Genomic DNA, 22,386 nt, shown 5'->3' on the forward strand with positions numbered 1-22,386 from the left:
AAGGGAAAGACATTATAAAAAGGTGGTTGGCAATGGTGTGTTTGGGTGGTTTACTCTCAAACAAAGAGGAATGCTAGACAATTGTGAAACCAATCTAAGACTGAGAATAATTTGGGCATACAAAAGCTTAGATCTTGATGTTCTACCCACCTAGAAGCATTTCAACCCTTTTTCTCATCCTTCTTTCTTTCTTACTAACCCAAAAACTCAACTTGATTCAACTTAAACCCCTTTCTCTTCTTTACTTATTATCTTAAACTTTTGAATATCTCTAAGGCTTCACTCTAAAGATAAGCTCCTTTTTTTACTTCTTTGAAACTTCTTTTGATGAACTCCCATTCTTATTAAACTATGTTTTAGCATTCTCTCTTTTTTTTTTATAAAACTTTTCTATGAGACATCAGCTAGACTTTTCTTTCTCTTTTTCTTCTTAAGAGACTTAGAGCTTTTAACCAAACTTAACCTTAGAGACAGATCTTTTCTTTTCTTTTGACCAAGTAATTCTTTCTTTTCTTCCCCCTTAATCTCTCTTGTTTCCAGACCTTTACTCAAATCAAAACTCTAACCACCTATTTCTTTCAAAACAAGTCCTATTAGCTAGTTCTAAAGATTCCAAACCTAGCTAAAACAAGAGCCAGTTCTTTGTCATTATCAATACTCTCAAGATTTCACAACCTATAGCATTATCAACAAAGAGGCCTCACTCAACAAATCAACACAAGGCTTGAAAGAAAAGGTTGGGGTTCAAAGGTATGGCAAGAGATTGGGTTAAATAAAATAGAGTGGCAAATAGAGATTGTTAACCCAAATGAAAGTTCCATGAGCTAGCATTCATAGTCCATAAGCAAGATAATTTAAAGATCAAATTAAAGTCCAAATAATATAGATATGCAACAATGATCATGCAAGCTTTACACTAGAAGAAAGTGCTTTCAAGTGACACAATGCTTTAAGCTTAGATTCTTCATTTTTCCCCAAAGATTAAACAAGCACCAATGAACTATAAATGAGGGTTGTGGGTTCAATCCTAAGATTCTACTTCTAACAAGGTAGCTTCATCATCATTCCAAAATGCAAATGCATACTAAATGCTTCTAGACTCAATCCTAAACACAAGAATGAATATGCAAAGCTACATGCATTTTTTTTCTTAAAACATAGCTATTAACAAATGCATGACACTCAAAAAGAAAATCAAAACAAAACACAATGTTAGATTGTTAGTCTCTCCCCCAAACTTAATTCACACTGTCTCTGTGTGAGAAAAATCTAAGAGAAAGACTAACAAAAATAAAGAAAACAATACTCAGATGATATATACAATGGGAATTTAGGACCATACTTTGGCCCTAGTTGTGAACCTTAGGGAATGGAGTGAGAGGAGGAGCTTTAGTGCTCCCTTGAGATCCTGTTGAATTGATGGAAGGAGAGTGGAGGTTGATAGTAAGGACACTTGAGACAAGGTCATGAAGCTTATCTTTGTCATATTGATACTTGGGATCTAGCCTGGCTTTGACACTTTTAAAGGGTGAAGAAGGACTTTTGTGCTTCACTTTGTACTCTATTGCTCCATAAACAAGCCCCAAGGGATGCAAATACAAAGTCATAGGAGATGAAACAATAGTGGGAGGGTGGGTTTGTTTCTTCTTCCTCTTCTTGTCAACAACTTTATTTGCTTGTCCTAAATCATCTTCTCTAGATTCTCCTTTGAGGTCATCAAATAAAGAGTCTAAACACTCACCATCCAAAATTTCCTCATCAAGCTTTAGAGTCTTTTTAATCCCCACATTAGCAACTTGGAGCTCTTCAAGTTGATCATTCAAGTCTCTATGCTCTTCCTTAGTGTTCACTTCTTCACTAGTGATTGTTCCACAAAACTTTGTAGAAGAAGGTTTTATAGGATAGGATGTGTTGGGATTCACTTGAAGAAGAGTTACTCTCTTGTTTTGGAAATCAATGCTTGCCCCCACAGTGTTGAGAAAGGGAGTTCCTAGTATGAGAGAGAGCTTGTTGGTTTCTTTCATCTCAACTACCATGAAGTCCGTTGGAACTGTGAAATCACCAACCTTGAGTGGATAGTTCTCAATCAAACCAAGTGGAGATTTTGAGGAAGCATCTCCAAACATGATGGAAGTAGAGGGCTCCTTCATGTCTTTGATCCCAAGACTCTTTACCATCTCAAGTGACATTACATTAACACTTGCTCTTCATAAGGCATCATCAAGTTGTAAAACACCAAGTGAGCAAGGTATAGTAAATCTGCCTGGATCTTCAAGCTTGGATAGTGTTTTTGGTCTGGGTTGTTGTTCACTTGGTGAATCAAATATTCCCATGATTTCTTCCACCTTCTCTTTGTTTGCTAGAATAGCTTTGATGAACTCTATATGGAGAGGAACTTGAGACAAGTTATCCACATCAGGCAAAGGTGCTCCAACTATATTCATATTAGCTTTGAAACTTGAGAGCACTTTTTTTTTAGGTTTTGTACGAACTCTTTGGGGAAATGGAAGTGGAGGATTATAAAGAGGAAGGGCAACACTTGACACATCTTTGTTTTCAACATCCTTGGCAACTATATCATCTTCTTTAGAACCTTTCTCAGGCTTCTCCTTTTTATCAACCACTAAGCTCTCAACACTAGAACCATATATAAGGGTAGAGATCTCTTCAATTGACCGTTCATTCTCATCAGCATGGTGATCTATTTTTGATTTTCCGAAGCTCATACTAGTAACCATGTTCACTTCTTCATTAAAGATGGCATTACAAAACTCTTTTGGGTTTGGTTTCTCAACACAAGCTTCCATACCTTCTTGATAACCTTGATAAAGTTTACACTCATTGACAAAGTGAACTGGCTTTTCATTTGCAAGAATCATCTTATCCATCTTATCATTCAATGCTTTGATCTCCTTGTGGTGGTGCTCATTCATATTAGTATAGTCCCTTGGAGTTCTATCATAATCCTCTCCATAGTTCCCATCACTTTGAGCAAGATTCTCAACCAACAACATTCCTTGTTCTGCATTTTGACCAAAGAAGTTTCCATTGCTTGCTGTGTCAAGAAGCATTCTATACTTAGGCAAGACTCCTCTATAGAGTGTACTCAACTGTGACTCTTTGGAGAAACCATGATGTGGACATTGAAAGATGTATCCCTTGAATCTTTCCCATGCTTCACAATAACTCTCATTTCCCTTTTGAGCAAAGCTTGATATCTCATTCCTTAGTCTTGTTGTTCTTGTAGTAGAGAAGAATTTGGATAGGAAAGCCTTCTTACATTGATCCAAGGAGGTAATGGTGTTGTGAGGCAGATTCTTTTCCCAAATGTGAGCCTTGTCACCAAGAGAGAATGGGAAAAGGCGTAGCTTGAAGGCATCTTCAGAGATACCATTGATCTTAACAGTCCCACAAAACCTATCAAATTGATCCAAGTGATCAAGTGGGTCTTCCATTGCCAAACCATGAAATTTTGATCCCTGCACCATGTTGATAAGACTGGGTTTGATCTCAAAGTGATTGTTCTCAACTGGTGGAGCTCTAATACCAGTGCGGTGTCCATTTACATTTGGTGCATCATAAGCTCCAATGAGAGGTGCTTGTCTTGGTACATGGTTTGGAACTCTTTCATCATTGGGTTGGTCATTTCCATTATGACCAGCAGGAGGAGGAGGGTTGTGTTCCATAGCTTTTCTGGCTAACCGACGATTCTCTCGCTCAAAACGGTAAATGTCATCAACACGCTCAATCAAATCTACTTGGCCTTGACTTCTCAAGTTCATACACCCTGCAAAAGAGAATTCAAAACACCAAAGCAAACCAAACAAGTAACAATGTAAAGTAAATGAATAGGCTCAAGCAAAGTTGAAATCCTAATGGTCAAATATAATGCAAACGGGCAACGACGCCAAATTGATGTAGTACTTTTGCTTCAATTAAATTATCAATCCACAATTTGCATTAATCAACTCACTAGGAATGCACAAAGATGCTTAATCTAAACTTAAACAGATGTAGGTTCTTTTGTAACAATCTTAACTAACAAACTGATTCAAAAAAAAGAAAACAAGATAATTCAAACAATGCAAACTCAAAGAAACAGGACACAACTAGAAACAAACATTAAATCAAGATTTAACAAGTGAAACTGGGGCAAGGTAATTGACTTGGGAGATAGCTAACCAATCCTAGATGTCTAAGCAACAATCAAGAACAATCCCATGGCTAAGAACACTTATGCAAATCAATCCATTTCCATGATAAAGATCCTATGCTAATCAAGTGATAATCAACAATTTCCAAAGGCAATCACAAGGTAAGCATGCATTATAAACAAGTCTAAATACCACTAAACACCCTAATCATCAATTTTCATTGGCTAGTTATGCAAAACTCTTGAATAGTTTGGTTCAGGAATTTCATCAAACACCTTCTGGACATGGAAATCCTAATGTCTAGATTCAAGCTTGATCAAGGCTATCTAGCATTATTAACACTAAACAAGATAGGAAACACATAAATAAAGCCCTAGACATCAAAGATCAATCATCTATCTCCCTAATCTACCAAGCCCAAAGTTCTAAAGGATCTACTCACTCTTCATCATGATCACACAAAGGAAAGAGTTTGATCTTTGTGAAATCATAATAAGAGATTATAGATTAAGAGATTTGAAGAAGAAATTGCTATTAAGAACTTAAAAGTACTCAATCATTCAACAAACCAAGAGTAAACAAGTTTAAGAACCCTAAAAAGCTGCTAAAACAAAGGTAAAACAAAGATAAGTGTCCCCTTAATAGGGTTAGAGTATTTATAGGAAAATAGAAGGGAACCCGGGTCAACCCAAAAAAAAGTTGGTCAAACCCAGACCAAAACTAAACAAGTGTTGACTTAGGCGGCTATGGGGACGGCTTGACCGATTGGTGAGATCGCGTGGCTCCATCGGCCACCACTTGGCCGATTGGATTGGCCGCGTGTGGCTCCTGATCGTCGCCTAAGTGGGTTCAATCGGCCATACTTGGACCGATTGAGGGTGGCCGATGGCTTCACGCGGGCAAGGTTTGGCCGCGGGAGGTGGCCAATGGCTTCAAGCGGGCAAGGTTTGGCCGCGGGAGGTGGCAGTGTGTGGCTCTTGATCTTGACGTTGAGGAGTGGCATCAGGCAGGGTTTGGGCAATGGGAGGTGGCCGATGGCTTCAAGCGGGCAAGGTTTGGCCGATGGGCTAGGCCGGTGATGCTCCCTGATCTTGTGCCATTTCTCCACTTCACTCTTCTTTGCATTTTTGCACCAAAACAAGTCCAAATGATCCAAATGTGATGGGATTACTCCAAGAACCTGAGAGATAACACACTAGATGCATATGCTCCTAAAACAACCTAGAATAACAAGATTATGCAACAAAACTATGCAAAAACAAGGCTTAAAACCCAACAAAAACACAAGATATCTATGCATCTCTTGTCTTGAAAACGTACTTGATAACCACTTGAGATGATTTGAGGAACACTTAGTAGGTTCTTCTCAAAACCAGGCACTAAGAAAACATTTTTGATGATTCTTTTGCCATGGCTAGTCATAACAGTAATATCTCCTTATTGATAAGTTTGGGATGAAGGAGAGCGAGAGTGTAAGCACTCCACTTACACCACTAGGAAAAAGAAAAGGAGGAGAAGGTGAAGACAAAAATTTTGGAGATCCAAAGTACAAAGGTACCACATTTAATAGCTTACTCGGATAGTGATTGGGGTGGTTGTCCTGAAGACAAGAAAAGCACCACAAGCTATGTTTTTAGTCTTGGATCAACTATGTTTTGTTGGGAGTCATGCAAGAAACAAACAATGGCTTAATCAACAGCGGAAGCAAAGTACATCGCAGAATGTGCAGCAACAAATCAAGCCATATGGTTACAAAGACTATTGGAAGATTTCGGTTTAAAGTTTGAAGAAGGGACTCCCATCTTCTATGACAACAAGTCTGCAATAGAAAATGGAAGGAATCCGGTGCAACATCGAAGAACAAAACACATAGAAATCAAGTACCATTTCGTGAGAGAAGCTGAGCACAAAGGACTCATTCAACTTGAGTATTGCAATGGAGAAGATCAACTCGCAGATATACTTATCAAGACTTTAAGTGTTACAAGGTTTGAAGAGCTTAGAAGGAAGGTTGGAGTGAAGCCGAGATACGATTAAGGGAGAGTGTTGAAGCATAATCAAATCTCGCATCATAACACATTTACATAATACAATACATTTAAATAACATAACACATTTATATAAATTAGTTATTTGATTAACGGACACAAATTGTTCTGTTTTACCGCTGTGTCTTTAAAAATATCAATGAAACAAGTAACAGAAAAACAAAAAAGAAAATGAACCAAATGAAGATATAAAACTAGAATAGAAATACGGAAACACGACATGAAATTTTGTTTTAAAAGTTCTAAATATAAAATTTCATTACTCTCTCGTGGCATCTTGTGAAAGGAAAGGATTATGGTTGTTTTGAGTTTGTAGAATAGCCCTAACTATTGTCGGTGAGTGTTCGTGGTTGGCCACGTTTGGACTTGTATATGGCCGTCTTTTACATTAGTTTAGGAGAGAAGGAACTTTGATATGCCATATCGTACATTAAAAATTTAAAATAAATTCAAATATTTATAGTTTAAATTATGTAGATGGAATATATACATTGGATGTTTATGGAAGAGTAAATACCTACGTAAATGTCAACTAGTTTTTTTAAATTTGAGAAATACTTGAGGATGACGGTGCGATTGACCAACAATTTTACTACCTAAAAAACGTGCAAACATTACTAGATGTATTATGCTTCCCATGTTAGTATCTCTTCATTTATTTATTATTTGACTTTATATTTTATCAAGTTTTTATATCAACTGAATTAGATTTCGTATTTTTATTTTATTATACAATGAGACAATGATTTGAGTTTTTAACAGTCGAGTAATTTTGTCAAAAAAAAAAAAAAAAAACAGTCGACTAATTTTGTTAAAATGAATACAGTCGTCGAATAGCTTACTCACTGATTTTTTTTAAATGTATATATTTGTTCCACGAAAAGTTGACATTAGTTTGAACCCCTGTTTTAGAAATCGCTAGACTCTAGTTGGGCGGTTGGAATGAGCCTAGCGTCTAGCGAGAAAATCAGAAATTAAACGGAGATTAATCAGAGACTACTTTTAGGTTATTTTATTAAATTAATAATAAAATAAAAATATATAATATTATATATATATACACTTCTGTTTATGTTAAGATAAAAATATCAAATAAAATATAAAACTATAGTGTTGTCTTTAAAATTACAGTAAACACATAAAAACGTAATTTTACAAGAAAATTTATGATTTTCATTAAAAGTCTGTACATTAGTTATTGTAAAACATCATAAACTCTTAATTTAAATGTCTAAATAACAAAAAAATGCATATTTGATTTATATTTGACTCTAAAAATAATTATTATATATAAAATTAAGCGGAAATTAATCGGATTAGACGGGTTATAACTAAATTAGACAAGTATAATTAGATAATCAATGTTAGACGTGATCAGTGTTAGGCGTGGATTTTTAAAAGAGGGTTTGAACCAACATTTTCCTTTTGCCTTTATTGTGGTTGTGGATGCTAATTCAGGTTTTATCTGAGTTTTTTCTTATTTTGTTTGATCGGTTGAACGTCTAGAACGACATTTAGTGCATGGCAGCATGGGTAATGGCTTGAAATTTTTTATTCTAAACATATGCCTTCAGTTCACTACAAGAATATCGAGTATTTATAGCAGAAGAAGATAGCCTTTGTTTTTTTGACCGCTATCAATATATTGGGCAGATTAAAAAATTAATACGCCTGAAATTTTTTGTTTGTATAATAGCATGAATACAAATAAAACGTTATGTTATTGTCGAGTCCGTAAATAAATTTTATGTGCCCGCCTCTGAAAAAAAAAATCAATAAAAAAGGATTAAATAATGTTTTAGTTCTTAAGTTCAAAACTGATTTCACTTTCCAATTCCTCACAAAGAAATTGGTGGAAATCTCAATTTCTCTCTTGAAATCTCACTTTTCCTCTCGAAAATTCACGCTCGCTCTCAAGTTCTCACTTTTCATGTATATATATTTTATTTTGTTCTTAATTCTCTTCTCTCTCAAGAAGTTCGGTTTGTGTTGTCTTTTTGAGAGATCCAGTTCTACCATCTCTCTCTGATAAGATCCTAATATGACGTATGTTAATAGATCCAATTCGTCTCCTTCGTTTTTTCACCTCTTTTCTCATCTTCTTTTTCTCCATGTTTTCTCATTTTTCAGATCTAGTTTTTTCCAAATCTCTTTTCCGTTCAATCTCTACCACCAAACCAATGGAAAAAGATATTGTAAGAGATGTTTTGCTAGGGATCTCCTTCGTCATGTCGTCTTCGTCTGCGTCTTTTGATACAAGCCTCAAAATCCACCAAGACAAGGTTCAAGGACTCAAAGACTTAGAAGCTTAGGCGGAAGCAATCTGATGGAGAGTAACCGGTTTGATGCTGAATCCACAACACCGAGGGCTAGAGAATATGATCCAAGGGCTAATCCTCACAAGGATCAGAGACTCTACACGAAACCTAAGTTGTTTGATTCCACAAACTATCTAGAACTCGCAAGAACAATGATTTGATTCAAAACACAAAGCGTTGAAGCAAACTAAAATTTCTTATTAATCAAAAACGTCTCCCAATGTACAAAGTCATAAAGCTTATAAAGGGGCTCAAGTACAACTTCTAAATGCTAAAATAAAGAAAGAAATCATCATGACTTTTGGAAACTGAATGAGAATATCAACCAAATTGGGAAAGTTGTGATGCACCTTGAGCCTTGATAACTTGGGGCAGAAGTTGTGGTTTATTGGGACGTCTAGATACATTCTAGGATGATTCTGGATGGTCTTAAGAGTTTCACAAAGGCGCAACACTGAATAAGGAAAAAGCCGTTGTGTCATAAAGACAAACAAGTCCAAATAAGGAAAATTGCATTTTAATTTGATCGGCCTAGTCAAGTGAGGTGGGGTGCATCCTAAGATGTGTGGTGAAGTATCCAAATGATATAGAAGCTCTCCAGGACGCCAAAGGATGCTTTGGTTTGAGCCATTTATGGAAAGATCCATTTTGAGAGTTAATTAACTTGCGAAAAGGTTCCCTGAACCATGTCTTGAACTAGCTAGAAACAAGAATAACTTTCTTTGATCTTCCTCCTTAAAATATGCGTAGGAAGATATGTGGAAGGATGTTGCCTCAATAAAAACCTTTCTAGGTAAACCCATTGGGAAAAACCCTAGATTAGGGAAAAAGAGTGCAACGGTCCCATTCCAACGATATGATCTTTCAGCTCGTTGAAGGTCCGCATCACTTCTAGTTCCAGTGGTCAGCTCCAAAATATGTTTGTTTCTGATTCTTGCACATATCGGAAGGATATCATAGTTCTTCTTAACTGCTACAAGTTGGTTCTCTCCAAAAAGTACTCCAGGCAGTCTATCGGGAAGTACGTCAGGTTGTACATCAAGAAGTCTGTCAAGTAGTACTTCAGCCACTGCTACAGCCGGTAATTCAGCTCCCGTTCTTACATCATCTCTCCATCACCATCCTAGATCTGTCGCTGTTTCGACATCTTAGTCGGTGAGTTTTGATATGCTCAAATTTAAACCCTAGAGCTAGTCTCTCAAGTTAAGAGGTCATTGTAGTACGTAGGGGCCGAATTCCATGAGGACTCTAGACAACACAATAAATTATAGAGTTTTATGAGTACACTAAACAGATTAATTTGTATTAAATTTAAAGCAATGCAAAATACTAAAATAAAAGTGTTGTAAATTCAGGAGATCATAAAACTAGATCTAGGGAATTTCTCAGGTAATTATGAAATATCAAATCAGTAAATTAAATAGGATTTAAGCAAATAAAATCAGATCTAGAACTCTAAACTCTTTTGTAAAATAAATCAGTTTTCACAGCAAATATTATTTAAATTTAAAACCAGAAAATCCAAATCTCTTTGTAAAATTCTAGGTTAAAAATCAGCTTTAAAAAAAAGTTTAGATTGTTCACAAAATTACTAAATCAAATCTCTTTGCTAGAAGTAATTTTGCTCATCAATGGTTTAATCAGGAAAATCAATTATATTCTCATATCAATTTATTTTTCTAGGTTATTAATTCTAGGTGATCAATCAAGAATTAATATGAAGAACAACCAGAGATGAAGATCTAGAACGTTAATGAATCATAAATAAACATATCTAATAAACCATAACCCTGTAAAAAACCTTGAACCTAACAAGTAAACTACTCAGACATGTTTAATGAAGAACAAAACATCTTTTCTGAATAATAAGCAATATTTATCAAAAAGTAAGAAGGGAGTTCAGGAATTCTTCTCTCTACAGATTAAATCAGATCCATCTATCCCAAAAACTCTCAATATCTCTCTCAAAAAGCTAAAGCAGCTAGAATAAAACTTATGGGTTTTTAAGACCTAAAAATACTATATATATATGTCCTAAAACACGTTAGAGACTAGTCTTGCAATTATTGAAAACTTCAGGTAATTTTGTAAAACTTCCAAAACTTGGCTCTCTCGTCGGCTAAAACGGGGTGTCGACCGACACTAAGGGTGGTGTCGATCGAATTTATCACTCTGAATCGAATCCAAGTTGATTTCTCCGGATTAATGCTCCAAAATAATCCAAATTGCTCCACTTTGCTCTATCTATGTCAAAATCCTGGAAAACCTGTAAATACTCAAAAACATCCTACAAAAAAAATCAAAAGACTCAAAAAGCACACTTATATCATGGTTAAAAACCATAAAAACCATGATATATCAACTCCCCCAGACTTAGCCTTTGCTTGCCCTCAAGCAAAACAAAAACTTAGACTTGTGAAAGAGTTTGAAAACTGGGAACTCACTCAACTTCTGAAGATTCTTATTCGCACTCTTCATTTACCTGTCTCAAGAACTTACTTTTTATACTAAACCAATGAGAAGCATCAACATTCCTTACTCAAACCCCACAATCATATGGAATCTCTAAAATCTCCATTGTCATCTCATTAGTCAATATTAAAGCACAAATAAGGCGAATTCTTACCAAGGGAATATCGATCAATGGCATATGGACTCTCTTTAGGCCAAGACATTCTTCTTACATCTCCTTTCCTCTCCCTTTTCTCACTTCCAAGGGGTTGATTTCTCCCTAATTTTCTAGGGTATCATTTTATTTTATTTTATCGACCCCTTACTCTCTTTTTTTTCTTTTCTTAGAATAATAAGATTTCCATGAGTTTTCAAAGTATGCACGGGTTTACGCGACATCCCTCGGCTCACTTATATCCTTCTTCTTCTTCTACTTTTTTTCTGAATTTTATCCCTTTTTTTAGAGTACTGAAGGGAAGAGAGAGGGGAGACATACTTCGAAAAATTGCACTGTCTTGTATGGCTAGAAGAAGAAGTCTAGTCCACTAATTGTCAACCCCAAAGTAAGATATTAAGTCCAGTTAAAATCCTGATAAAAGTGGAGACAACGTCAGATCATTCAGATATCCATTGAAGAAGGGCTTTCAGGATTGTTGATAAAGCTCATAGTCTTACGAAGCTTCAGTTCTGAGATCAAGCATAAACAAATAATCATTAGAGTGTTAGCTCCTGTTTTAAAAATCGCTAGGCACTAGTCGGGCGGTGAAGGTGGGCCTAGCGGTTAATCAATTAATCGGAGATTATACGGGGATTAATCGGGGACTAGTTTTAGGGCATATATTTAAATTTAGAAGGTATATAATTTAATGTTCGAGTAAAATACTGAATAAATCCGCTGGTGCAGTGGTTTAAATCCTTTGTTACTGAGTTCAAAGTCGGCTGTTTGAACAACATCAGGTTATTTTTAATACTTTCACTTTAATAGAGGGTAAACTAGACATTTCCTCTTCATCTTTTTCCTTTGGCCTGTGCAGCCAACCCTAAAACGGGAACCAGTTTTTTTTCCTTTCTTTTTTAATCGGTTTTGATTGATTTTAAAATATCTTGAATATATAATCTTCAGATATAATCATAAACAATCAATTCTCATCATAAATTTAACAAAAAAGTGAGTTTTCTCACAGCTCCGATTTGTTGGCCGAATATACCAAAATCGCGGCGGTTGTGTGCCGCCGAACGCTTTTCCGGCGAGTAATCGGCCGTCGCGGCCGATTTTTTGAACAGGGGTGTTAGCCAACTAAGAGAAATCATTAGTCAAGATCATAATTCCCAAAGATAAAAAGAAAATATTGAAAAAGTTGACTCAAACTTTATGGTTTTGACTGACACAACTGAAACTCAAAAACATAAATGTAGTTAGTAGATAACCTCTCCCAAACTTAAACAACACTGTCCCCAGTGTTATCAAGCCTAAGATTAGAAAAAGAAAAATAAAATAAGTATAAATGAAAATCAAAAGAAAAAGAAAAACATACCCGTGGGTTGCCTCCCACGAAGCGCTTGTTTTCAGTCATTAGCTTGACTTTGCTGGAGCTCAGGCATCCGATGGATTGGAAATTGGCAATGTATGCCTTTGAGAGAATGACCTCTTCATCCAAGTTGGTGTATAAGCTTTAGGTGCATGAGGTCTGCCAAGGGTGTGAGGAACAAGACCATGGCGTTATTAGTAATTATGGGGTTATTAATTTATTGATTAAACAACGGATCAGGTTATTTCAGTTTATTATTTGAAAACATAAAGTAAAGCTGAAAACCAATGTAAGTACTTCAGCTACATTGTTTATATTGTATTTAATTGTGGATTACAAACTTCTTCATATAGTAATAGCACTTCTCGCATCGTGTATCCATGTCGTTAAGTTTGCATAGCTTAATTTGTTTGTTGTCCCCTAAGGAGTCAAAATAGCATGTTTTCTTGATGATTGTGATGTCCTTGAGAGATTTTTTGTTATTGCTCCAACAACGATTTTGATGTTTTCACATCCTAGCTTATTCCATATAAATATATATTTTCTTTGTACGAACCTTCAGCATTTGCTCGGAGATGATGCAGGCTGGTGTTTGTGTTGTTGTTGTAGAAGTACTCTTTTATGTTTTGGATGTAGTGAGCTTGGGGATTCCCACTTTGTGGATATTTCATGAGTGGTTTGTAATTGTTTACTGTTGCTAATGGATTCATGGCTATTGGTCTGAGGTTGAGATTCTTGGAACTCTGTCATCTTTAGAGGCGATTGCTAGTTGATGACTCTACTTGTATTCAATTACGAACAGTTCGACAGTCAGAGTCAACTACTCTAGATAGTATATCGCAAACAGGTAGGTTTTATAAAGGTGATACCTTGTGTTTAGAAGCCATTTTTATTTTCTTATGTGGTTTTGTATCCGTGTTATTTGATTGTTGAGTTAAGTTCTTATATACTTGTCAATTTTTTTGCAATTGTGTTAATTAGTGAATAGCTAAATTATTGTAATTGAGTTACCAATGAAGTAATTAATAGGAAAAAAAAATTGATTTATAATCGGAATATGAAAAATTAATGTATTTTGCAGTGTTGAAAATAATTTGTGTTTGTATATTGCTGATTATTATTATTTCTCCTAGCCAAAACTGTAAACAAAATTGATTGCATCCCAAATATATTGATTTTTATCAGAATCACATATCCTTCTAAACTCCAATGTGGGAATCTCATATCCTAACAAATAATTAAGAGAGTATCATTCCCTCTTCTCAAAATATATAACCTGTGGATTGGTTTTATTACAGATTACAACAAAGAACCTTAATGGGGTAAAAAAGCAGACCAAAAGACTAATTAAATTAACCTATAATGGGAAGACACCCAAAGCAACCTGTTTTGTTCATTTGACAGTATTCGAATTCCTTCAAAGCGCATGAAGAAAAAGTTTGATCTCGTTCACCAAAAAATATCACCTCTCGTTTCTTTCCTCTTTTATAGCTTCATATGAAAGTAAGACCTCTTTGAATTTTGCTTCAGCTACAACTGCAACAATCGATGTGACACCGTCACATCTCACCGGTAAGACAGAAGAAGAGTCTACAACAACGTACCTTTGTTATCCTGATTTTGGTCTGGATGGAATTCCATAGCTTTTTCCCTGAATGCTTTCTGAATGTACAACAAATCCGAATCAAAACATACTACTTTTGCATAATAAGTATCTTACGTAGCTAAACATTGACCATAGGACTAGGTGAAGATTATCTTTATCAGAAGGATTCTAGCCAAGTTTACCTTAATCTCAGCTTCGGTATATGGAGTTGCCCTGGACCTACAACACAATAACACACCACATTATGTCCCCTCGACATGTAGCCCGTTACTTGTAGAGACGGAATCAAAATTGTACACTTAATATTCTGACTACCGACTGGCTGTTCTGGTTCACATTAAACGAAAGCGATCCTTGGCTATAGTATATAGATTCACCCACTTAATTATGTTGCTCCATCTATATTTCACGAAATCTAAAAACTCAACGAACCTTCTGATAGGTTCAGGCTGTGAATTTTGTTTCTTTACTGACATAGAATCAGCTATTATAACAGATATCAATGATTGAAACTAAGAAGAAACAGAGCAAGAACCAAGAACAACCCAAGTGTATTTTTAACTCTCCCAAAAGCCTTAAGGCTCCAAAAACAAGCCAATGATCCGATATAACAATCCTAATGTCCACTTTATTTACTATTCTAGAGCATTTGAGCTTCATTACCTGTAACAACATATATCGTGAAGCTAGCAACGTGGATAAACTGAAATTATGTGTGAACTGTGTTTGTATTTCGTTTCAATATAAAAGTATATCATACCTGCTGAGCCCTAATACCGAGTAATGATGTGATAATGGATATACTCTTCTCTGGTTTGGAGGCTCCTGGTGATTGGTCCTTTGATTTCTTTGGGAAGACTCAGTTTTCCAGTACCAATCATTTCGCTGAAACTGCTGATGGTATTGCTGTGCACCAGGATCAGTTTCTCTCCAGTTCTCGTAGCCCCTCCTAAATTTACTCCTCTCTCTGTTGAAAACGCTTTGCATACGCCTGATACGTTCCTGTAAGAGAGCATTAAAAGATCTGAACGCATGTTCAAGTGAATTTTACACTGCATTAACAGGTTTTCACAAAATCATGGATTAAAGGAGGAGATATCACTTTAAAAAGTAATTTAATTTATTCTCATTGGTGTTACAATCTTAACGTCAATGCTGCTGCGATCCAAGTCTAGATAAAACGGTTTACTAATAACGTGCATGGTTGCGGAGATTTTGAAAGCAACTGCTGAAATTAGTTAGTTCGAACTAGCATGTGAAATGGTTACACACTCTTAAACACCCACAACGCTTTCATTAGGAAAAAGTCTCAAGTAGACTTACCACTCTCTCCATCTCATCCTCGTACTCCTCCTTCATCCGTTTGTTGTACCTTCTCCACGCTTCCTCCTGATAAGCTGTTCGGAAAGAACCACCTTTGGTTGCTTTCCACGCTGACTGTGATCTAGCCTTCTTACATCATCAAATTACAAAAGTTAAGAGCTTGGCTGGTATGGAGAATGTGAATCACTAACATGAATAAATAATGGAAAAAGAAATCAACTAATGAGAAAAGCTTGGTAATTGCAAAACCAAAAGGCCGATGACATGTAGCAATTAGTTACTAATGCTCACATAATTTTGAAATATCTATTTGATCATCTTAATTGGGAACTCAGTTTTCACCATTTCTTTTTGTTAAAGGTTTTCACCATTTCCTAATGTTTTAGGTAGGAATCAACAAAAAGCCTATAAATTTCCAGTGGATAAAACTACTAAGAAAGTCACATTATGAATCAACTCTAAAGCTAATCATCATAGACTATAAGCACAATAGCACATGAAACCCGAAAATTGAAGCTACTTCACGATCATAATTCCGATAATTTCAAACGAAAATAAAAACCAATCTTTGGGTTATAAGATTCGACTCACGAAGAGAGTGACAACGGTTACGCCGATTACAGAAAACGCGACGATTCCCAAAAACTCTGCCAACTTCTGCTGCGGAGGAGGAGGAGGATTCCGTTCACCATCTTCGCCTCCCATTCTTTTTAATTGCAAAATTTACGACAAACGAGAACAGAAGCTTTGGGCTTGTGATGATTGAAATGATCCTGAAACCATCCTCAGCTGAATTTGATTGCAAAATTCCGTTCCTCTCTTTTCTTCACTTCCTTAAGATCAAAATTGGGGTTTTGATTTTTCTCTTGTTTTTTTTCCACCACCGCCTCGCCTCGCCTCAACTCGTCTTTGAAAGATTTTTATTTATTCGTTATAAAATATTTGGGCCCTTACTGGCCTGATTGAAGGAACTAACCAAAAAGGCAAATTTGGTTATTATAAAACATAAACTTAAAAAAAAAAACTAGGATAGTTTGTAGTAGAAGATGCTACGCTCCGGGATTGTTTTTTAGATAATTTTTGTATGATGTTTGTAATTAAAAATTATTAATTGTTATGAATATATTGTATTATGTAGATGTTCATTATCAGTCCATTAATAGACTTAGTGTATAGCCAAAAACCCTAATGTTGTATATAGTTATGTCCTATGGAATAGAGTAATAACACAAGAGAAAACAATTTCCTAAATCTTTTGTTCTTAACACGTTATTAGCACGCTCTAAACCCTAGCCGTCAACGAAAAAAAAGAACCTTGCCATCGGAACAGTAGATTAAATCCTTCGGCACCTACGTTTCATTCTAAAAGATAAGTCACCTTGTAATTAATATATCTACTCATTATCATGCTTCTGTCGCTTTGTTCGATTTCCTATTTATGCATTATAGTTCGATGTGTTCGTTGTATCATGCTTGAATGCTCGGTGTATCGTCGCTTATTGATTTATGTGTCTATCGTTTGATTTATATATTTAATAATTGATCGTTGGAATCGGTTTGTTATTCCTGCAGTATTGCCATGTCGTATTGATATAAATTTTTGACCGTGTCAGTAAAACAAAACAAGCATATCTATTGAATCATGTTTTATTATTGGTTTCACCTTTTCAACATTATCATGCTTTGGTTTGGTTCATTCTCCCGAACTGAAAGCATTAATATTTTATTGTTTGGTCAAACTCATCTTTGGTTCTAAGTATGAGTAATGATTTGATCCATATGTTGTAGCATAATTTATTGCTAGATGAATTTTAGGATCGATTTCTATGTTTACTATGATCGATTGGATGATGCTTATTCGTTCATTATGACTCGTTGAAATCATACATATATAGGCATACTTTATTTATGCTAATGCTACTCGTTAATATAATATTTTGGTAGGCTTTGTAGTACTTTGTTTAATCACCCGTTGGTATATTAACGTGGTTACACTGAGAATCTCTGTAGCTGTACAATAATATGTATACAGCTATATTAGTTACTGTAACGCTTTAGTTACTACCGCAATTAAGATCTTATATATATTTATACAAAGAATTGTGATATGACTATATGTTTCGTACTGTTTTGAAACGAAGGATTTGATATGGAGAGCCGAATGAGCAATTGTCACCACCGACTTCATCTTTGTTTTGGATCTCTTACAATGATCTCAAGATAAGTATTCTTTCATATTTTTATAAATATGTAGATTTAATGCTTCTTTGAAACATTAATCTAAATTTGAAAGAAAATTTTGAATTTAAACATGAAAATCGTTTTACAAAAGAAAAAAAAAAGTGTTTTGTGGAATCACACACACATCATATTATTGCATGGTCCATTATAAGTTAATGGTTTCATAGTAATTATAGTAATTATAATTGTTAGTGTACAGTGTACACACTTTTACTATCGGAAAAATAATATATATATATATAATTATAATAAATAACTATAATTCTTGGTAAAAACGTTTTAGATTTTATAATAAAATCTTTAGTAAAACAGAAAAATAAAACGTTTAAATAAGAAGAAATATATATATATATATATATATATATAAAGATATGATGCTTTATATTTATTTAGCATTCATATAATGTTTGTGATTTACTTAATTTGTTTAATCACAAATTTAAATCTAATGAAATTAGATATAATATCATGATAAAATATTTTAAATCATGTCCAACCTTGTTTAGATAATGAATTGAAAATTTAATAACAAATTACTAAATAGTGATTATTGATTATATTTTCTTGGAATCACTGTTATGAGAAGGTTTAAGTCCAAGTATGACCATAACAATTCACTAGTTCTTTAGAATAATCTAAAGAAAGTAAATGACTACAAGTCTATAAAAGAATATATATAAACAACTAAATTCCACTTATAACCAAGATTATAATAGAAAATAATATCATTATTGGAAATATATTAGAGAAAATATATTCTACTTGTCATAAAATATTGTTGTCATGTAGACACAATATAATGAAAAGTATAGTTTAAAAATATTATAATCTTGTTATTTGTGAATGAGTAAAATAATGATATGTTCGATCATGAATCACATCATATTGGTTTGCTATATTTTTGTGAATTATGTTATAAAAGAAAAAGAAAGCAGCACTAATGATAATAGTCGAGAAAGTTGCTATAAAATGGTCATGAATGTGGATAAGATATATAAAATCGCGGTCAATGTCAACTAGTTTCTCCACTAGAAGTGAATAATAAGTACATGAGGTACTTATCTCATATGTATATGATGATGATGAAAGAAGTTAGTGTGAGACAAAATCCACTATTCTACTACAATAATAAGAAATAGTAGAAAAAATATTGAAAGCTCTTGAAGAGTATATATACTATTGTCTATGGAAACATATTTGATAATTATGTGTTATAATCTCCCAATTAGTCTCAAAGTTAAAAGGGTCTAATATATAATACATTACCCAATTTGAGAATGTTATTGATTACAAAGTGGAATTCAAATCGAGATTGATAGACATGAAGTGTCATCATCTCGAGGGGGAGAATTCATGAATCCCACATACAGAGGTGATGAAACAAATATAAGATTATGTTCACACCCAAAATGAGTTTAATCACTCATATGAAAGAGCAAATCTTGAGGATTTGAAAAGTAATTATATTGAGACAATAAAGAAAGAAAAATACTTTGAAATCATAAGTATTATTACCCAAGACAAGAAAAGTATTTTAGAGATTACATGCATTATCTAGAAGATGAAATGCATTGTGAAAATCTCACTGTTTGGCATGACCGGTTAAGTCATTCCGGTTCAGTAGTGATGCGAAAGAATAATCTGAAATTTCTGAAAAGATTCATTAGAGAACCTTAAGAGTTTTCCTAGTGATTTCTTATGTGTGCTGCTTTACAAAGCAAGCCGATTATATGGCTTTCACCGACCCCATGAATTTGGATAGTGTCAATTTTCTGGTACATATACAAAGAGATATTGTGGACTGATCATCCACTATATATGTTTGTTATGAACATGCAATCTCGAGTTTGTGAGAGTATTTGGTTAATTGACAATGGTGGTGAAACCAAGCTATGTAATTGACATAAATGACTCTATATGAAAATAAGTTCGCATCGGGCCAACGAATTATCATGAGTACTCCCCACTGTAATTGGTTTGGGTCAAAAACCAGATATATTCCATCTAAATGTATTATACATGTTGCGTTGCTCCACCACAGTTATATAAGATGGAATTTGAAAGAATGTTGGAAACCAGATATATTCCATCTAAACGTATTATACATGTCGCGTTGCTCCACCACAGTTATATAAGATGGAATTTGAAAGAATGTTGGAAATATGTTGGATATGAATCTCTTTTAAAGATTGAATATTCGACTCTCGAGATGCAGAGACTGTTTTAGTGAGTCAATATTTCCAACATGAGGGGAGAAAATAAACAGCTGGTAAAGAAATATAATGGAAGAAATTATCTTGATCCTCGTACTGAGAAATGTGCGCAATAATTTCAAAAAATAATTTATTGGCAAAGTTTGCAAAGATGCTAAAAGCATGCAAGAGTCATTCTCTGACCAAGATTGAGTGACAAAGTCACATATACCAACTGTGCTCCAATTGAAATTAATATCCTAGAAGAATAAGATCAACTGATATTAAGTACAATGGCGGTAATTTCTTTTTGTTTAATTGGTCGATAAGCGCAAAAGTCTGTAATTAATAGGCGGGATCTAGTTTTAATTGGTTTCTTTATATTTTTCCGGTACTGTTTCAAATAAACCGGAATTAGTTTTCTAAAACTGGGATTATTATAATTATTATAATTTTACTCATATTATAACAACTATAATTATCTCTAATTCCATCTTGCTCATATTCTTGACATCAATCTCTTCCTCTTATCTCTTCCGCTTGTCTCTTCAACCCTGCCGCTTCATCTTCGCCGTCGTTTCATCTTCGAACTAAACAATCAAAAAAATTCTTTATATATTTTCAATTATACAGACTTCACACAGAACTCCAACACGTTGACTTCCAAAATAAGTCTAAGTTAATGACCTAACTGCCTAAGAAAACCAAAAACTTTATTTCTCCATATGTATATTATATAATTATGTCAAAAACATACAAAGGCAAGTACATAACATATATCAAAGAATACAACAAGAAAATTTTAAAAATTATTAACCAATTTGCAATAAATTGGTTTTCAAATTTTGCCGACTTCATAATGATGTCAAACGAGTAGACATCAACAAGCCTCTACACAGAGAAAATAACTCGAAGTCTACTTTGTGGTCTATTTTTGCAATTACAATTTAACAAAGCAGACTGGAAACAAAGTCTAATAGGTTAGTTGACTTCTTTTGTGGTCTTCATTTGTTAATTTTTTGGTCAGTTTTGCAATTAAATTCATAAAACCGAGTTGACTTCAAAAGAAAGTTCAACAAGTTAACTTCAATTTCAGTCTACTATGGCTATTTTTGCAATTGACCAAACCATTGACTTTGTTGTAGACTTCTAGTTACACAGTAGACTTCATCTATCCGTCAACTAAAAAAAAATAGACTTCATCGTGGTTAGTTTTGCAATTGACCAAGTTTGACTTTTCCAAGTAGACTTCAAACGAAGTCTCCAGACACGTTCACTTTGTTTGCAGTCTGCCGTGGTCATTTTTGGGGTTGACCAACATTTTAATTTATTTAATTAATAGACTTCTTGCAGCCAACTAATTTATTTTAAATCAATAATATTCCGGTCAATGTTTTTATATTTTGGTCAACCCCAAAAATAACCAAAATAGAAGTCTACTCTTTTATTATGGTAAGAAGACTTCGTCCAACAGTCGTAGATTGCAAACGAAGTATCCGACGGAAACATTATAATGCAATCTGAACCGTATTTTTTTGTTTTCAAATGAAATTAAGGAGACTAAAATTTCAGTCTATGGGCTTGAAACTCGATAATTTTTAATTGCAAAACTGACCACATAGTAGACTTTTCATGATATTATGATGGTTGGACTAACAAATGAAGTCTAATTTCGCAAAAAAAAATCAAGAAAAATCACGAAATCTACCAGAAAATAATCTTATCGGTGGTTGTTTCGCAATGTCAAGCACCAAGGACGCCGTCTTTAGTCACCATGGAAGAAACCCAGAACCAATTTAATCACTATCCAAGAATCACGACATATAACAAGATGAACGCACTTGCAAATTTTCTTGGATTAAAATGGATAGGAGATGGGAGAAAATGAAATTCTCATAGCATTGAGTGTTATTTAAGCTCACAAATTTGGTTGTTCATGGTTGTTGGAAAATTGATGGCGGTGGCACAACTGTAAATAAAAGAAAAAGATGAGGATATGGATGTAATAAACATTTTCGCAAGAAATTCAAATAAATCAGAAATAATGACATTTTTGTGAATACAATGAACACATAAGGATTTAATTGGGAGAAAGTGGCAAATGTTGGAGAGAGAAAAATAGGTGGTTAGTTTTGTAATTGACTCAAGTTAGGGGTCTAGTTTTGCAAGCACCCCATGATTTATTAATGAAAATTTGTTATAAATGCCCAAGATACCCTTTTTCAAAAATACCTTTTTGTGAAAATTTTCATTTTTGTCATCTTTTACACAATTACAATATGTTAAATTAATTTTTTTAAAAAAAATTTAGGTTTGGATTCTCAATTTTTACATTTAGGGTATAGTTTTTAGGGGGTAGGGTTTAGTATTTGGGTTTAAAGTTTAGAATTTTTTTATTTTATATATTAAAAAGGGGTATTTTTGAAATGGACACCATGAAGGGTATTTTTGAAAAGTTACATAGAAAAAATGGTACTTTTGAAAATCTCCGTTTATTAATTTACATTAAATTTAGGCTACAAAT

General features: G+C 34.2%; 2 protein-coding genes and 1 non-coding gene across 4 annotated transcripts; 1 reads left to right on the forward strand and 2 right to left on the reverse strand.

Annotated features, from left to right (window-relative positions):
* Positions 1-2,207: 2,207 nt before the first annotated feature.
* Positions 2,208-13,210, reverse strand: LOC147940029 (uncharacterized). Its single transcript, XM_087461114.1, has 3 exons — positions 13,057-13,210; positions 3,281-3,787; positions 2,208-3,175 (listed from the first exon to the last, which is right to left on the reverse strand). Exons 1-3 carry the CDS (start codon positions 13,208-13,210, stop codon positions 2,208-2,210), a joined length of 1,629 nt encoding a protein of 542 aa, XP_087317240.1.
* On the forward strand, positions 3,127-3,233 carry LOC147940030 (small nucleolar RNA R71). Its single transcript, XR_015564956.1, has one exon. It is a non-coding gene; the product is annotated as a small nucleolar RNA R71 (small nucleolar RNA).
* Positions 13,211-13,651: 441 nt separating the features above from the next.
* On the reverse strand, positions 13,652-16,429 carry LOC104709521 (uncharacterized). Of its 2 annotated transcripts, none has more exons than XM_087462531.1 (6): positions 16,021-16,429; positions 15,430-15,555; positions 14,867-15,108; positions 14,289-14,325; positions 14,105-14,162; positions 13,652-14,036 (listed from the first exon to the last, which is right to left on the reverse strand). In XM_087462531.1, exons 1-6 carry the CDS (start codon positions 16,132-16,134, stop codon positions 13,963-13,965), a joined length of 651 nt encoding a protein of 216 aa, XP_087318657.1. In that variant the 5' UTR covers positions 16,135-16,429; the 3' UTR covers positions 13,652-13,962. The 2 variants fall into 2 exon arrangements, with proteins under 2 accessions (XP_087318657.1, XP_087318656.1); XM_087462530.1 differs by having other exon boundaries at positions 15,430-15,558; positions 16,021-16,402.
* Positions 16,430-22,386: the final 5,957 nt, after the last annotated feature.

The sequence above is a fragment of the Camelina sativa genome, chromosome 8 (assembly GCF_030686135.1).
Source record: "Camelina sativa cultivar CO46 ecotype springtype chromosome 8, ASM3068613v1".
Lineage (NCBI taxonomy): Eukaryota > Viridiplantae > Streptophyta > Magnoliopsida > Brassicales > Brassicaceae > Camelina > Camelina sativa.